Source organism: Penicillium chermesinum, assembly GCF_028974085.1.
Source record: "Penicillium chermesinum strain IBT 19713 chromosome Unknown utg000006l:1.0-2335141.0:1.0-2336784.0, whole genome shotgun sequence".
Classification (NCBI taxonomy): domain Eukaryota; kingdom Fungi; phylum Ascomycota; class Eurotiomycetes; order Eurotiales; family Aspergillaceae; genus Penicillium; species Penicillium chermesinum.
The window spans coordinates 1,140,171-1,156,815 of record NW_026695316.1 but is presented as its reverse complement, the minus strand read 5'-3'; the positions used below and the strand labels follow the sequence as shown (position 1 = coordinate 1,156,815).

At 51.4% G+C, this 16,645-nt stretch overlaps 6 protein-coding genes across 6 annotated transcripts; 1 reads left to right on the top strand and 5 right to left on the bottom strand.

Moving 5' to 3' along the window:
- Positions 1 to 1,952: 1,952 nt before the first annotated feature.
- Positions 1,953 to 2,165, top strand: N7468_008223 (uncharacterized protein; the record flags this gene model as incomplete). Its single annotated transcript, XM_058477519.1, has 1 exon — positions 1,953 to 2,165. The coding sequence occupies one exon, from the start codon at positions 1,953 to 1,955 to the stop codon at positions 2,163 to 2,165; it is 213 nt and encodes a 70-aa protein (XP_058327864.1).
- A 2,050-nt stretch (positions 2,166 to 4,215) lies between these two features.
- On the bottom strand, positions 4,216 to 5,554 carry N7468_008222 (60S ribosomal protein uL4; the record flags this gene model as incomplete). The annotated part of the gene is made up of 3 exons (XM_058477518.1): positions 4,216 to 5,129; positions 5,292 to 5,386; positions 5,445 to 5,554. 3 exons carry the CDS (start codon positions 5,552 to 5,554, stop codon positions 4,216 to 4,218), a joined length of 1,119 nt encoding a protein of 372 aa, XP_058327863.1.
- Positions 5,555 to 6,402: 848 nt separating this feature from the next.
- N7468_008221 (lytic polysaccharide monooxygenase AA11 family protein) lies at positions 6,403 to 7,611 on the bottom strand (the record flags this gene model as incomplete). The annotated part of the gene is made up of 1 exon (XM_058477517.1): positions 6,403 to 7,611. The coding sequence occupies one exon, from the start codon at positions 7,609 to 7,611 to the stop codon at positions 6,403 to 6,405; it is 1,209 nt and encodes a 402-aa protein (XP_058327862.1).
- Positions 7,612 to 10,880: 3,269 nt separating this feature from the next.
- On the bottom strand, positions 10,881 to 11,876 carry N7468_008220 (IMPACT family protein; the record flags this gene model as incomplete). The annotated part of the gene is made up of 1 exon (XM_058477516.1): positions 10,881 to 11,876. The coding sequence occupies one exon, from the start codon at positions 11,874 to 11,876 to the stop codon at positions 10,881 to 10,883; it is 996 nt and encodes a 331-aa protein (XP_058327861.1).
- Positions 11,877 to 12,565: 689 nt separating this feature from the next.
- On the bottom strand, positions 12,566 to 14,419 carry N7468_008219 (putative aromatic amino acid aminotransferase; the record flags this gene model as incomplete). Its single annotated transcript, XM_058477515.1, has 3 exons — positions 12,566 to 13,616; positions 13,680 to 14,238; positions 14,296 to 14,419. 3 exons carry the CDS (start codon positions 14,417 to 14,419, stop codon positions 12,566 to 12,568), a joined length of 1,734 nt encoding a protein of 577 aa, XP_058327860.1.
- A 526-nt stretch (positions 14,420 to 14,945) lies between these two features.
- On the bottom strand, positions 14,946 to 16,075 carry N7468_008218 (glycosyltransferase family 32 protein; the record flags this gene model as incomplete). Its single annotated transcript, XM_058477514.1, has 3 exons — positions 14,946 to 15,464; positions 15,533 to 15,688; positions 15,755 to 16,075. 3 exons carry the CDS (start codon positions 16,073 to 16,075, stop codon positions 14,946 to 14,948), a joined length of 996 nt encoding a protein of 331 aa, XP_058327859.1.
- Positions 16,076 to 16,645: the final 570 nt, after the last annotated feature.

Sequence of the window (16,645 nt, the reverse complement as noted above, 5' to 3'; positions counted from 1 at the left end):
GTCGCAACACCTCTCTGCCTCCCTGTGCCCTCATGTTTGCTCCTGGGGGCCAGTGTAGGACATTCATTCTATAGATAGACACAAGCTTAGCCATCGCGTTGCCCCAAAGCGGACTCGGATGCGAAAGTGCCAGTGTCAGTCTGGACTCCAGTTCCGAGATTTGTTGTCAAGCACGGCTGTGAGCCTCTCCCTCTGGGGTAATGCGGGAATTGAATCGCCATCTAAACCTACTTAGAGAGGGACTAACTCGATTGGTTGCTATTTTCTCCTAACCGCCGGAGATCGGCTGATCCTGCCGGGAAAGCCGTTGCTCCCTCTATCAACGTCTGACCGCAATTATGCTTACCTTGAGCGTGGCGGCTTGCATTGGGCGCCAGTCGGGCCCTCCGAGCATGGAATAGAATACACTAGTACTCGCAGGTATTGGCGCCGGTAACAGCACCTCCGGGCGGTCGAAAGGACGATCGTTCCGTTTCCTGCATTCAGACGAGAAGAGCCACTCTGGGATGAAGTTTTGACGGGCAGAATGAACTATCTGGGAATGGTGCTGGGTGGAGCTCTGACTCTGTTGGCGCCAGACTATCCTCACATCAGAAAGGAACGGCTGCTTTTCTGCAGGGCTAATGTTGCTTAGAAGGGGCATGTACTCCGGATACCCCGTTTGCCCCGTTACTCCGGGCCCTAGCCAGCTCTGGCTCTACTGTGACTATAACCATCTCGACGAATTCTGATTTTCATTCGCTAATGCATTCTATACATTGGTTTCTCACGGACCTCTTCACCCCTAATCAAACTTCCAGCAGCTCGGTTACAGTTATTTGGAGTGTTGCATCTGATCCGTGGATCGCAGCCTTCTTGAGCCACAATGTTAGCTCTGTGGGTATTGACTAGCGAATCGCGCCCGTTGCACCCGTGCTCCAAGAGCTTCTCATTACTGTACACCTCGTACCGAGCTGCGCATACCAGCTTAAAGAAAAAAAAAAAAAAAAAAAGAAAAATATGGGGCCCACCATAACCAATACAGTAATAGGTGATTCCACCATGACCAGTGTCTGCCAGTCCCAGTAGTAGAACTCCTGCCAAACCCCTTCAAACCTCTCCAAATTTCAGTGTCCCAGCCAGACCCGTCTGGGCCAAACCAAAGAGCTGGAAAGGTCCCCGACCTCAATATAGACTTTCGATCTCGGGGTTCGGCTCTGCAATCTCATTTCCCGACGTCCAACCATTTCCTTTTTACGGAGTACAGAGTTTCCCACTGGTTCGGGGCCGCCCACACCGCTGGGACAATGACGTACAAGTCCTCAGCTCCCACTGCGCACAAATCAGCGCCCCCTAACGCCCTTAGGCCCTCCTCTCATTTTAGTTCCCATCAGCCACCAGACCCTGGCGCGCATCTTTGCGCACGGCCGTGAGATCTCGGTTCTGCCCCATTGCTCCATATGGTATCCCCATGCGGTAAAATTTGCTTCGACTCTGTTCGGGCCACCTGCCGAGCCCAAGCGCCGTTGAAATGCGTGATCTGGAAGGATTCAGCGATCGTGAACGTTGTAATTTACATTTCCAGCTTGACAGTGCAGACGGTTGCATGATCTTCATCCGAAATGATTCCCGTCAGACTAGGCTCTTTTCGACTCCTGTGGCGGACTTTTGAGTTTGCGTCTTAGTATTCTTTTGCACTAGTATCTAGATACACCAAACGGGTAGGGAGCAAGAGTTTACAGGGAACGGGGATTCATCGGCCAAAAATTAATGATCTTCATCTTCTAGAACAGAGAACGGCGTCACATGTACGGAGTCGTTGTCCCCAAAGCGTCCCCGTTTTCAAGGGTCCAAACTCCGCTCCTTCCTACTTTGGCGCGTCCTCCCTAGAGTTTCAGATTGAGGATCATACTGGCCTGTCCTAACTACAAGCATTCAATAGCTCCCCCCTTCAGCCTCAATTTTGAGTGATGATGGCTGACGTCTGTTCGCACACACTGGCACTTACTGCCCATATCTCTGTGGATCTATCAACGCAACGCCCTCCCTTCTTCCCCCTTAGCCCCATCGAGCATGACGGCCGGATCCTCAACGGCTGCCACCTGCAAAAATTTTGCATGTGTAAGTCGTTTCTTGGCGCGCAATCCAGATTGCCTAGGCTGCACCAGAGTCAAGAACGCATGTGATAGAGATAAATCTGACTAGTTACTAATTTCGGCCCCGGCCCTGTTTCCCCGGAAAGGCGGGCTAATGTTCGTACCTTTGTTTCGACCTCAAACCCCGAAACTCGAACTCAAACATGGAAGCCTGAACAATTCCATAGTCTCCATAGTCTCCATATTTTCCACTTTCAGGCGGGTCCAGTTTTCCCGAGACGTTCGGCTTACTCCGCTGCAAGGGTTGGTTTTTTTTTTTCCTTTTTTGACCTCCAAAGCAAGCCCTTTCACGCATAAATCCACTTGCATAGTGGCCTAGGAGATAGCGCAGTGCACATGTGGGGGCCTGTGGCTGCGCATCGGACCTAAACTTCACTAGCCGAACGCCAACGCCTTGCGGTGCGGAGAGCCCGGAGTACGCCGGTGTTTGTGGCGGGAAGAACCCCCCGGGGGGGCAGGCTTGCGTAGCAGGGCCAACTGCCTATCGATCGGATACTTTTGCGAAAGTTTCGGCATGGGCCGCTGGAGTCGATGACTAGTACACCGTTATATCAAATCCCAGGCTACGGAGTATTATCGGCACTATTGCGGGGCGGCTGAGGGCGGTGCGTTGTCGATAGGAATTCTCGGGTCTGGATTGTAACGCTTTCAGGGGGACCCATAAGATACCTTTTTTGGCTTTAAGGCGCCGATATAAGGTTCGGCCCAAAGTTCAAGACTGTCACGGAAGCTTGGGTTGGGTCCTCCAGGGCTGGTTCTATGCTTGCATAGCCTTCCTTGGCTGGATGGTGTCTCGTCCGTTCCTGCTAGCCTCGGCAGTTTTGGGATTTTGAATTACTAGTGCCGGTGCTGGATCATGTCCACTGCTGTGCATTAGGTATGGGGTTGGGTTGCATTAGTTGGATGGAGTGCTACGGAAAATAAGAGTGGATATCTATATCAACCGCCTCGGCGTTAAGGACCCTGATTTGTGAGGTATTTGGTTGAACCATGAACAGGCTCGACAATCGAGTCTCACTCGAGGTTAAAGGAATATCGAACTTGACGGGGGGGCGAACTGGACAATTTTCGCATCCTAGGATTAGAACCCCGAGAGAGATAATGATAGTCGGGAATAACTAGCACAGCCAGTGTATGATTCTCTAAGTTTTACTAGTAGTGACTCGAAATTAGTGTAACTCGAAGTGAGTGGCTGGGCAGAGTAATAGTAGTTAGCCTATGAGCTTGGAATTTACCATACGTGTGATGAGCAGGGGGGTGTTTCAGTTTTTATGTCGAGGAAATCTAGTATTTGAACTATCACTAGCAGGGGTACTCGCACTAGTAGCACAGATTGTCGGCTTCACGGAACGCAGGATGCCAATCTAAGTGGAAAGGAGGTGAGGTACTTGCCTTCTAATCTGTAATTTCCCCGTGAGCGGTACAGAAGACATCCATTCGAGTCGCGATGGAATCTTCACGCGTGCTTTAGTCATGTCTGATTTAAATTCAAGCGACGACCAACATAAGCAATTCTCACCGCTAGGTAGAGCTGCACGATTCGACCAAACCTTGCCTGTTCATCGTCTAAGCGATCTGCAAGTGGTAACTAAAAGATCCTCGGAGGGAGCAGGAAAAATAGAAGAATTTCTCAAGGCAGCTTGCAATCAAACTTTGTAGAGATTGTCCTCAGCGAATGGCTGGCTGGGGTTCCAATCGGAAGAAGTGCAAAGACGTTTGCAGGACTGGTAATGCTGTAGCTGTGAACTTCTTGGGAGGTGCAACTTGGACTATCCAGCCCACTTGTCACAAGCTTGAAGTATCATTGTAGATAGAGCCGGCATGGGCGGTCTCAGGTATATGAAGACAACATGATGATAGATATCTCAGAAGATGAGCACCGGACCTTTACTACAACATTACGTCCACTTACCATTTGAACATGAGGCTACGCAGAAAGGATGAAGGAAAACATAACCGATCATATTATACTCCGAATCCATTCAGTGGGTATTGCAAAAAAGGGCATTGATTCATTTTTGCTCTGGGACTACTATTTTTTTCGAGCATTCAACATGTCAACAAAGAAGAAAGAAGATTCTTAGTCCTCGTTGAGAGTCTTGTGGAAGTGCTCGCTAGCGCGGACAGGCTTGCCACCGTCAACACCCTGCTGGCCGATCTTCTGCTTGGAGTAGGCGGCAGCGTAGGGGTTAAGGCGGAGCAGAACCTGCTTGTTGCGGAGAGGGTTCTTCTTCTGGACGTGGGCACGCTTGGTACGAGCCTCACCCTTGGGGGCGCGGACAACGGACTGGATTTCAGAAGAGTTGATGAGACGGGCAAGATCGGCGTTGGCAACCAGGTTGGAGGGAAGGAGGTAGTCCTTCTTGAGGGCGGAGGGGGTGGTGGTGGTACCGTAGACCTGGTCAAGGGCCTCGAAGGCGGAGGAGGTCCAGACAATGAAGCGGCCGAGGTGACCGCCGGGGGCGAGCTGGAGGAGGTTGAGGGCGAAGACGGAGGAAGTCTCGACACCAGGGATGTTGCGGAAAGCACGGACAAGTTCCTTGCCGTCGGTCTCGGGGTTGTAGACCACGAGAGGACCACGGCGCTGGCGGAAGCGGCGGTTACGCAGCTTACCCTTACCGGCGCGCATCTTGCGGGACTTGGAGACCTTGACGAGCTCATCGCCGGCACCGACGGCCTGGAGAAGGGCGACAGCAGCCTTGGTCTTGGTCAAGGCAGCACCGGAGAAGGTCTTGGACTCAACGACGAGGGGAACCTCGGGAACCTTGGCGACACGGTGGCCACGGGCGAAGAGAAGGGCAGGAACGGAAGAAGCAGCCAGAGCAGAGGCGGTAGCGAAACGCTTCTGGTTGACGTTGATCTTCTGGTGCCACTTGCGCCAGACCTTGGTGGGAGCGAACATACGACCGGAACGGCACTGGTTACCGAAGGCAGCCTGACCAGCACGGTGAGTACCACCACCAGAGACACGAGGAATACGAGCGACAGCACGGCCTGGAGAAGAGAATGATTGTTAGCCTTTTTGTCTCCCTCTGCGATGCAGAAAATCCCTCTCTCTCCCCAAGGCACAATTCCAATCTTCTTTTTCCTCCCCCGCCAAATTCGCCAATCTCCATATTCTGCCCCATCTCGAAATTTCAATTGCATCTCACGTACCAGTACCCCAGGACTCAGCAGAGGTCTGCTCGCCAGCCTTCTCGCTCACAGCGTAGGGCTGACGCTTGTTCTTGGCCATACCGGCGTGCACCTGCCTATAGTGAAACCGTTAGCGATCCTATTCCCACAGCTCCATTTGTCGAGGATTCGTACTGGACAATGTCCGAACGGATGGGCGCATTGAAAACGGTAGGCAGGGGCTGGGTGGCCCCGGAGGCCTTGCCCTCAGCAGTGGCGATCGAAACGGTAGGGCGGGAGGCCATTGTTGTCGGTGTCGTGAGTGAGGATGAAGATCAAAGTTTCCCTGTCGGGTTTGGATGGATTTTTTCGCTCAGAATTGTGGTGCGCGGCAAAGCCCTAAGCCCTTCCGTTCCCAGAGAGGATTAGTCTCTGTGGCCTGAGGTGACAACACCCGCGCCGTCATTCGATTATGTAATAATTTCAGGCGGGCCCGGGGTTTTGGAACCCCACTTAGTGCATAGAGCTGTGTTCCTACTGTTAAAAGAGAGAAAGGCAACATCAGTTAATTCGTCTGTTCTTTCTTACAGGACCAGTAACCTATGGTCCAAATAGCACTGATTTATCAGAGGAAGTGTGCTTACTGATCCTGGTGAGTAATACAAGCTTCAGGCGTAAGTTTTCAAGAAGGAATGTGTCTTAGCGGATCTGGGTAGACTGTAGTAGGACTAATAAAGGCTACGCCCCTTCAAAATCCAATACAATATACCACCAATTAAGCGATCTACTTGGACTTCTCTAAAGCCAACGCAGGCTCGGCATTGTAACACAAGGAGTTTGTAGAAGTTTGCTTTTTTATGTTCTCTAAGCCACACTTGAGAATATGGCGCCGGCTACATAGGAATTGTGTACTCCGCGGTAGCTGGTACGATTCGATCAAGACTCATCATGCACATACATCGACACCTCAGTCCTGAGTAATGTACAAGGCCAGGGAAAAGGTGCAATGGAAATGGAAAAAAGAAAGAGCCACCTTGCAAAAAGGCCTGAGCACGGAAAAGAAATGAAGAAATTCCAAAATTCAAGAACAGCACCGAAATGCGACGAAGAGAAGGACAATGAGTGCAACAAGCCCCGAGCCAGCGGAGATTGCTTATGCGTGGTGGGAGCCACCAATGATGCGCTTGCGGAAACGCATCTCAGAGGCAGCGCGAGCACCAACGGCTGCTTTGACAGACAGCTCAGAGCTCTGACCAGCGGTACAAATGGTGCCGGAAGCCATCTGCTGGGGGCTAGTCCACTGGCCGCTGGCACAGCGCTGGAAAGAAGAACCGCTGACGCAGTTCCAAGCACCTTCGTCACTGCAGGGGCCGCTCATGGCACCGGCGGCGGAGGAGCCGGTAAATGAGGGCGAAGCAGGGGCAGAGGTCGTGGCAGGCTGGGGAGCAGCAGGAGCAGGAGCGGTGGTCTCGGCAGGGGCAGGAGCGCTGCTTGTCACTGGAACAGGGGCAACGCTAGAGGTGGCGGCTGGGGCAACAGATGAAGGGCTAGAGCCAGAGCCAGAGCCAGAGCCAGAGCCAGAGCCAGAGCCAGAGCCAGAGCCAGAGCCAGAGCTAGACCCACCAGGGGTGTTACCGGCACCAGCGAAAGTTGGAGTACCAGTGCAAGCAGGGGAGCCCTCAGGAGCAAGGTTGGCGGGTTGCCCGAGGTACTGAACATCGTCACCGGGGTTGGGGAAACGGATATCGACACCCTCCTTGGTGGTGCAACCGTTGATGTTGGCAACAAACATAGGAGGGAAGTTGCTGGAGCGCTTCTCGAACTCCTGCTCTTCGATCTCGGATCGCTTGGAGGAACCTCCCTGGACGGTAAGAGGAGCGCAGTTCATGTAGAACTCCCGGTTGCCAATGCGGTTGAGCCAAGTCCAGGCAAGAGTGTACTTGCCAGGCGCGATCCCATCGGGAATAGAGAACTCGAATTCAAATGGGTCGGCCATGGTGGAGCCACCGGACATGTTACCATCAACATTGGCGGGACAGCCTCCCTCAAAAGACTTGATGACCTTCCATGTGCTGTCCTTAGTAGGCTCGCGGTCACTGGTCAGACTGATCTGGCACGAACCACCGCCGTGAGTAGCACTGCCCTGGAAAGTCATGTTCTGGCTCTCGCCGATAGTCATAACATTCTCCTTGCTGACAGTGAAAGCACCGGAGCGCAGCTTGCAGGGAAAGTCACTGCCATCCGCAGCGAGAGGGGCGTTGGTGAGAGAGTCCTTGCCGTAGGGAACAGGGTTGGTCATGATCATATGGGCTTGGGCCATAGAGGCGCCCAGCATGGCCACAAGCATGGATTTGGCGAGCATGTTGCAAGAGGTCTTTTTTTCGATATTTGATTCGACTGAAAATTGGGCAAGTAGATCCAACTCGTGCCAGACGAATGGGATCACACAAAAAAAAGGAGTGGATGTTGGTAGTCGTACGGACAAGGCTGTTGCTTCCTAGACCAACTGAGTTAGCAGATGCATGGAAAAGCTCGCCATGATATAGTCGAAGTAGTCGATGGGGAGCATTGTAAAGGAGATAATCGTGAATGAAAATCGTGAATGGGCTGAAATTCACATATCTCGGTAGAAAGGCACATGGAAATTCCCTGAAGTATGGTTCCCATTGTTTCAGGAAAGAGAAAAGTCCATAGCCTTAATCATTCACTTCACTGTCTAAGGGTAACCCTCGGCGAACAACGGGAAACAAAGGCACACTCGCAAGGACAATACCTTTAATCAAAGATTGGTAGCAGACTGTTACAAACAGGATCTGCTAAGATATGTTGGTTGCGTGAAGCGATGATTTCTCTGAAAGCCTGGAAAGGAGTGTCGGTGTCTGCCACAGGCGACTACCAAACGTAGGAGAGGAAAGAAAGTAAACAGGACTAGCCTGTGAGGTGTCGAACCGTGAATGAAAAAGAAGATGCACAAGAAAAAAGGAATGTAGATAGGCGCCTGGAGGGTTTTATATTCAGCTCCGTCTTGTCCGACCCGTCCCTGCAGGGCAACTAAGCATTAGGCCCACGCGTAGAGTCTCCAGATGGGGACGTCAATCAATCGGACACAGCAAGAGTTTGATCTGCTTTGACATACACCAACCAGGGCAATGCATCACTATGGCCCGCATTTGACTGATCTGAGGACTGAACGCTAGTGGGGAGTGGATTTCGAGAAAGCTGGGATGTTTCAGAGTTGAGTATACGACAGTTGAAGCGCATCGAGATTGCAAGCTGAGTGGCTGAAGAAGACAACTAGGCCCCAACCAGTCACAGCGCCTCACTCCGGCTCTCCAGGGGGTGATCTGCAGCCCGCTGTACCAGTCAACGGGCGCCAATGGACTCCCGCCCTCTGCGAGCGCAGAGCCGGCGGCTGATGAAGGAACCAACCACAGGCACAGACCAGTCGCAAGGGCATTGGACACAGCCAAACCTTTCACTCCCCCTTTTTGGTATCTTTTTGCTTTCCCCCGATAGGCCTCATCCCAATCTTCATAACCATTTTCCAGCTTTACGGACCTCCTGACTGGTCCCTCAGCTGCGGGGTGTCAACGTCCTTGGCGCCAACGTTTCCTGATTGCGGGTCGGGGCACTAATCACCCACACTAGATGCCACAACAAAATTGAAACGAAGCGTTACAATGGCCCAGGGTCCTTCGCGTTTCAGTACATCCCCCTGATGATAGCTCCACTAGCAGCCTGCCTCATGGCTCACGGTCCCTTCTGGTTGGTCACGACCTCCCTGAATCGGCATGTACATGCATCGTCAACGAGGTGCGCCCTTGCGACTGGTAGAAACCTCCCGCGAGACATATCGGTGTGATGACGTTCCAAGTCGCGGGGAAGCGATGGCTTGAGAGCCTCTCCCTCGTATTTCCTACAATGATCGTGACACACTTCTATCTTCTAGCAAAGAATTCCGTATTCACGACAAATAGTATTGCACCTGCCGCCCGGGGCCATGTAACCCATTCTGACCAACGCGTTGCCTTAAGCCCGCGGACCGGTTCAATGGGGGTCTCACATACAACTCTTGTATGACAGGAGTGTTGGCGGTGGGTGCTCACTATGGTTCAGCGTAGGCAGCGAAGATCTTAGTGGATCCCCCTTGCTCTGCTCTGTACTTCGATATGGGTCATCGACCTCCGCTACTCCACTACACGGGTCCCAGGGCTAACAGACGTCATGTCGTCCTATGTGGTAGCTTCCCGGCCCGAAAGTGGACTAGACAGGTGATCTAGAGCAGTCCCTTATTCTTCTTTTGTGACCTTCTCTAAACCCCTTCGCAATTAAAAACGTCACGGAAATCGGTGCCACCCGACTTAATCTACCATGCTTCTAGGCTCTCCGCACGCGAACCATCGATCGCATGGTGTCTGAAGTCGTATATGGCTAGAGCCGTTTCAGGTTGATAGCGTGCGTCCTGAACTACTTTCCCAACAGTGCAGTGCGAGCTCCGAACTGAAAGAACCTGGAATTTTTAGCGCGCCATCCCAGAGATCCACAGTCACCGCTCATACTACCAGAACCAAGTGGGTTCACTAGAGTTTGGGATGCGGATGAGCTGCTCGAACTCGATCGCTTTGCCTTTCCAGAATTGCCTCAACTCGTGCATTAATCTACTCGTGTCATGGTACACTGCTAGTTCGATCACCGATGCCAATCTAAACACACTACTTATGCAGCAGGCAAATTCCGGGAAGTTGAATCGTCTACGCGAGGATGGCTTGACATGCTAAATTTCAGCTGTGTCCACAGCAATCAAAGGACCGAATAGCTACTCGTCTAATTGCCTTATTCTCGCGGGGACATGATGTTTTGGCCCACGCGTGTGGATATGTGGAAATACCTTGGCAAAAATGAAAAGTCGACAACTTCGCATACAAGCGGAGATGTTCGGCTTCGCTTGCAATGGTCGCTGGGGCTCTACGCAGGGGATTAACCCTTGATTTCCACAATTGCTACGGTATACAAGTGGGAGGTAACGTAGTCGGCCCCATTGCTGCAGTAACAGCAGATTCTCGCCGGCTCTTCGGGCCAGACTTGCCTCGAAACCGTATGGCATGAGGAATCCATTCAAACAGAGCAGGGGTAACATCCCTTCTTTTTTTGACAAACTTTGAGCTTGGAGAACGGACTTGGCCCAGCGTAGCATGGGAATATCACACACTACCGCTGCCATATCTATCTATATCCCTCAACCAATGTACTGTTTTGTTTGATACGGGAACACTCTCTTCTGGTAATTAGGAATGGTTGGTTTAGAGTCAGGGTCTATTAGATGCTGCGAAGACCTCAGGAATTCCACTTTGAGATTTTAGCCCAGGTTCATTCAATCACTTACTAACTTACACCAGCACCATGGTACGCCGCAGCGTTCTAAGGGTCCCAGCCAAGCAAAAGCAAAATAGGGTGGCAATGGAGACATTGAAAATTTCCCGTCGGGCTCTGCAAGCCCAGCGCAGTTGGACTAGTTGCCCACTGCTCTCCCGGAACCCTCGAGCACAGGACATTGCTTTTGAAAGATCTTCAAGTGGTCATGCATCATGCATGTACTGCGGCTAGATGTCTAAAGCTGATCATGGTCAGTGTTCATTTTTTGCCCTTCTTCTTGCCTTTCTCCGAGCTCGCCGATGCTTCCTCGATAAAGCGGCCTTTGACCAGGGCATCACGGCCAGCATCGTTGATGAGTCGAAAGCGTGCCGGTCCCAGCTGAATACCACCGTACCAGCGCGAGACCACAACAAGCACGTTCCAAACATCCATCAACTGCATCACATGTAACAAGCGGCCGCCGGCGGCCGTCTCACCATCATCATCGTAATCCTGTATTTGCGTCTCTGCCGCATCTTTCCCCCCATCCTTCTTCTGCTTGATACGCCATGCGCTAATATTGTGTGTTGCCATTGCAGCTTTCTTGTCCGTCGCGGTGAGATGCTCCAAGCAAGCCTGCGCCTGCGCCACATTGGCGACGCGCACGGCTCGTCCTAAAAACACAGATTTCTTCTCGGAAATCACATCAGAGAGAACCCACACCGGCGGGTCCTCAAGTCCGAACGCATCCCGTAGTGATATCCTGGCGAGATCCTCTGCGGTCCTGGCTACCGCTTCTGTATCGGATGGTTGGTTTGACGACTGGCCGTGCGCAGTGGCGTCCGCGCTTTCCACTGCATCCTTGGCCCCTCCAATGCTGAGCTCTGGGAAGACTTCAACCGCTTCGCTGATCACGTCGAATAGGCAGACGGCGCCAGGTTGCCAGGTACGCTGTACTATATCTTCCAGTATATCCACGGCAATTTTGCCCTCGCCGCGCGCTGCTGTCGATGCGGTTCCGAGAATTGAAGGTCGTGTTTCCGGGTATGTTGCTCCGAACCCTGGGATAAATGAGAGATGCGGCTGTCCGGGAATCTGGAGAGTGACTGTTGTTTGTGCGGTATCGGATAGAGGGGCCTTAGGGTCGGCGGTTGAAGCGGGCGTGGGCGCGGGCGCGCTGCTCTCTACTTTGATTGTCTCGGGCTCGTAGATGGCATTGATGGCTTCAATCTCTTCGGCCAACTCTCGATTGGTCAGGTCATCGAGCTGCGACATTATTGGGCATGGCTTTGGGGGTCAGACGAGCTGCGGAGAAGATTTCGGGAAATTCGATTTCCCCGCAGAACGTTTATAATCGACCTCAGGCATCAATGTTGACCGGTGGGCACTGGATTGCTCTGGTCGTACAACGCACATTCAATATTTCTATTCATAACCTACCTGTTATTAAATCATCTAGCTCGAGTCTATAATTGAACATCGGCTTTCTGGGATATACCCTATCGAGACTTTTGGAGTACTTAATATATCCTATAATACCTGGGACGATTATGTATGTTAGACCTTCCGAGAACGATATCGAGACTCCAGGTCTGATATTCAGAACTGAGTATGAGTACATACCTTTTTTTTTTTTATTTCACCTTCGATCCAGTCCAGTTCTTAGAGTAATCTGGTACCTATTCTTGTTCGCAAGCCTGAAACTCGGATCTACTGCGGCCAAACTTCGAATTGCTGACAACATGGAATGGAACCATCATGATGGCTACTGGTACCGGGAGTATAGGGTCTTGAAGCTCAATAGAATTCCGACTTGAAATCTTAATTGACATATAATGAGTTTTTCACATCATAAATACTCAGGATCCCATCTTCTCACGCCCAACTTGAACCCGTGAGAACATTTAGAGCGTTTGCGTCTATATGAAATTCTCGATTCCCACCCCAGCACCTGACGGATTGTCTTAGCAGCCAAGACCAAGGAAGTTAATAGCTGGATTTTCCTTGACTGAAAGCATGGCCATGGGCTTATCATCTAGACCATCGAGATCTTTGCGTTGCCAAAACGTCTTGACTCCTTCAATAAATCTCTGGGTATAAGATGTAACATCTTCAGGATCCATCGGCGCAAATGCCAGGCGAAGGAATCTTTGCGCATGTACAGCCGACTCTGGCGTGGGTGCAAACATACTTCCAGGTCCTACCAAACATTTTGCTGGTGCCTTCGTAAGGTGAACCCAGAGGGCCTTGGAAAGAACCTCCTGGCTGTATTGCGACCGCAACGGGTGCGTCTCGAAATGCATTTCTATCCACGTGAACATGCCCGCTTTAGGCCAGACAAAATCAAACATCTGGACTCGGTCGACTACTTCCCATTCATCGGCAGAAAAATCGAGGGGGTTTCTTGAGTTTGCTGAAGTCTCGGAGAATAAGAACTTGTTATCTTCTAACAAGGTGCACATGGATTTCATGCGTCTCTCGTAACCGCCGCGTAGACCTTCTAGCCATCGTACCCAGCCATCGAGCTGCCACGCGTGAGCCGGCTGCAGTTTAGATGACCGAACTGCATCCTTGCTGCCTTGTTGCCCTAGAATGGTTTCTGCTATGACGGATTGCACAAAGCCAGAGGGCTGCTGCGTTGTCACCTCGGTGATGCGAGTGATGCGCTCGATCACAGCGGGCTGCGCCGTTATCCAGCCACAGCGGCTCCCGGGTGCAATGGTTTTGGAAAAGGTATCGAGTCTCACCACGCGCCCCTCCGTGTCAATGGACAGATACGAGGGCGCTAGGGAATCCAAAAAGGAATAGCCAGAGGACTTCTTGTTCGCATTAAAGTTTGGCGGAGGTGGGCAAGCCAAGCCCCGACATCGCGCTTCCATTTCGTAAGCAGAAGGGTATTGCAGATTCCAATAGGGTTCGTCTTCAATGATGATGATGTCGTATTTCTGGCATAGTGCGTATATTTGCTTTTTCCGCTCAATGGATAAGACGCCACCGGTCGGGTTTTGGCCAATTCTGTTGCAAGTAAGTATCAAGTCATTGGAGTCTCCGATGCTTGGCCGTAATAGGGGTTCTCACGTCACGGTGTACATAAGATGGGGTCGTCGGCCACGTCGAAAATCCCAGTTCTCTAGCACGTCGGCTAGGCCTCCTTTGCCAGCTGCGAGCATGCCTTCTCCGTCCATGGCTACGCTGACTATATTGAGGCCTCGTGGGCGAGCGGTTTGGACCGCATTCATGTATGTGAACTTTTCGCATAGCATGCCCTCTCTTTGTCGAATCCAATCGCGGTCGGCATTCCAGGTATTGGTGAAAAGCTCAATGGTTTTCGCCAAGCCATCGGTATTGCCACAGCTAATGATCACGTCAGGGCCCCCGGCATACGGAATATTGGGATGGAGATGATCCCGCGTGAACTGGCGCAGAAACGAGAGCAATGCTGGGTAACCGCCGGCGGTGCCATACTGGAGCGCAGAACTCAAGTCAATGCGCAGGTTCGGGTCGGTAGTCTGCGGATCCTTGGGAATAATCAACTTTTCTGGACTCGCGTCTCCACTATTAGCTGGCTGCAGGCGCTGTGGCCGAGCGACAGAGGCCTCGAGACTATCATAAGGGAAGTAGGACGGATGTGGCATGCCTACAATTATATGACATTAATTAGATGGGTCACGTTACATCGAAAGTCAATACTCACCCCCCGCGAAATTTGCGATCCCTGGAATCAAATAGTATTTATAGAAGTCCTTGACATCGCTGAGATGTCGGTTCTTGCTCACAAAGGAGAAGTGGTGTGATAGGTCGAGCGGCGCAGCTGACATATTGATCGGCTGCAGGTTCAACGGCCTTGCAGATGGCCCACACTGGAGGAGTCGAAAGGTTCTGGCAGCAAAGAGCTGGCGAGGGAAGATGAAAGAGCGATTGAAGAAATGGAAAAAAAAAAAAGGATCTAGGAGATCTTCCTGTCTTACCCTGAATCCCCGCACAATCCCAGGCGATGCTTTGATAAGCAATAACCGTTGGGATCCGAGCCCCGAGCCTTGATAGATTAAGTCGCCGCTCCTGATAGGATCGATTGATTGGGCGATAGAGTCTAGGCAGTCCGGCCTATCTTAGGGCGCGCCTCTTTTCCAGACTCGGTAGCCACCTTACGCAGTACCCTGAGGAGGTCTGGTCCAACAGACACGATTGCGGAATATCGACCCCATGTCGCTCGACCCCAGAAAGGATTAGTTGGTGGAGATCCAGATGGTTCCGAAACCTGAAATTGACATTTGACAGGACTCTTTTAACTTAACTAATAATCACAGCCATTAGTTAGTTAATTATTAATCAGTCCTCTTGGATTCAAGCCATCATGGGCTCGTATTGAAAATCGGGCCTTCGTCGAGCCTTCCTTCGTATATAGAACCAAATAACCCCACCCGCGGCTAACCAGGCACTCAAGACAACCAATAAGATGTAGTCTCCAATAGTCTTGAGTAGCCGGTAATCCCAATCTGCCCAAGACTCCCCTACTGCTTGCGTAAAGAAGATTAAGCGATCAGCTCCTGGCCGTAGGTCGTTCAGCACCCGATACAAGATCCCCCACGAATCACCTTTGAAACCCTCCACCGATCCATCATCTCTTAGTAGTGAATGATACTTTTCCCATATGGCCGTCAAATACCACTGCCCACTGGCAAACATTACCGTGACGTAGGGTAGCAGATAGTTCCAATTCCAAGGGCCAAGATTGTCTGTGAGGAGGACGAAGAATGGGTGATGGGGCTGTCCACCGACGATGTTATTGCTCAAGGCGCCTTGCCCACCGTCGATAGTGAAAGCTGGATAATAAGTAAGAGGCTCGAGATTTGCCGAGCATCCCTGGTTGTAACCAGTAAGAAATTAGCACGGAACATCCGGCGTACAGATACCCGGATGAAATCGCTTACATTGTCTAGATCAATGTAGATTCCACCATATTTGCGCAATGCAAAATATTTAACGACGTCCACTCTTTGAATGGGGTATTTGTAGCCGTCGTATGTCCTGAGAAAAGAAGGGAAATAGAGCTGGATCAGCGTTCGAGAATCCTGAGATGTCCACAGCTTTGGGATATCTGGTTAACTTATACATGGACTTCCGATTACAACATGAGACTTTTATGTGCTCACCTTGTATTCCCAACCAGGGTTCAAGTCAATGCAGCTTTGTCGCGTAGACTCCCACTTGGCGGGGAGGGGTTTGTCAGTGGCATCATGCCAGTTATGGAACACTTGGTGGATGATTTTCGGCACCACAGGGGTGCGTATATCAGACAAATTATGCGCCTCGAATATCTCCTCTTGTGTCAAACGAATTCCGGAATGGTCTTTAAATTTGCCGAAGAGCTGTGCAAATATGACGATACGTGTGGCCGTATACAGCAGGGCAGATATAGCGAAGAGTCGCAATCCGATAATGACAATCCTCTTTTTTACTCGTTGCCCGACCATGGTCTAAAGGCACGAAGCTGAGAGACTCGGAGGATTCCAAAGGTAGGGGAAGCCCCAATGTATCCCCGGGGTAATTATCACCTTGGAACGACATACAACGCGCACCCAGTCGATGGGCTCCATGTAATCACGTGGGGCCCGAAGAGCGAGTGATCGACGGCTGTCCATTTCTCAGATGCTAGTAGAATTAATGGCTACAAGATCAGAATAGATACAACTCCAACGGCCACGGCTTCCGCCAGAACATCATATGATGAGCTATCGGTGTTGAGGTATCAGACGTGGGACAAGGCAAGCCGAGTCAAGGCCATAAGGCGCCGTCATCCCCTGCGTCGTACTGCAGGACTAAAGCTGTTTAAATTTTCGGTAGATTTTCTCCCCTGACGAACTCCACACACGAGCCTATATCTGATCGGCTTAAGAAGGTGTTCTAAGAGTTCAAGTTCTTTGAAGGTTGGAATGCAGGCGATTCCGGCCCCTTTGGCAGCACGGCCCATGATTGGCTACTCATTGGCTGCCAAGTGGCTGCCACACCTTTTGCCGCAACGTCAGTTCTCCCTCTATTTCTCC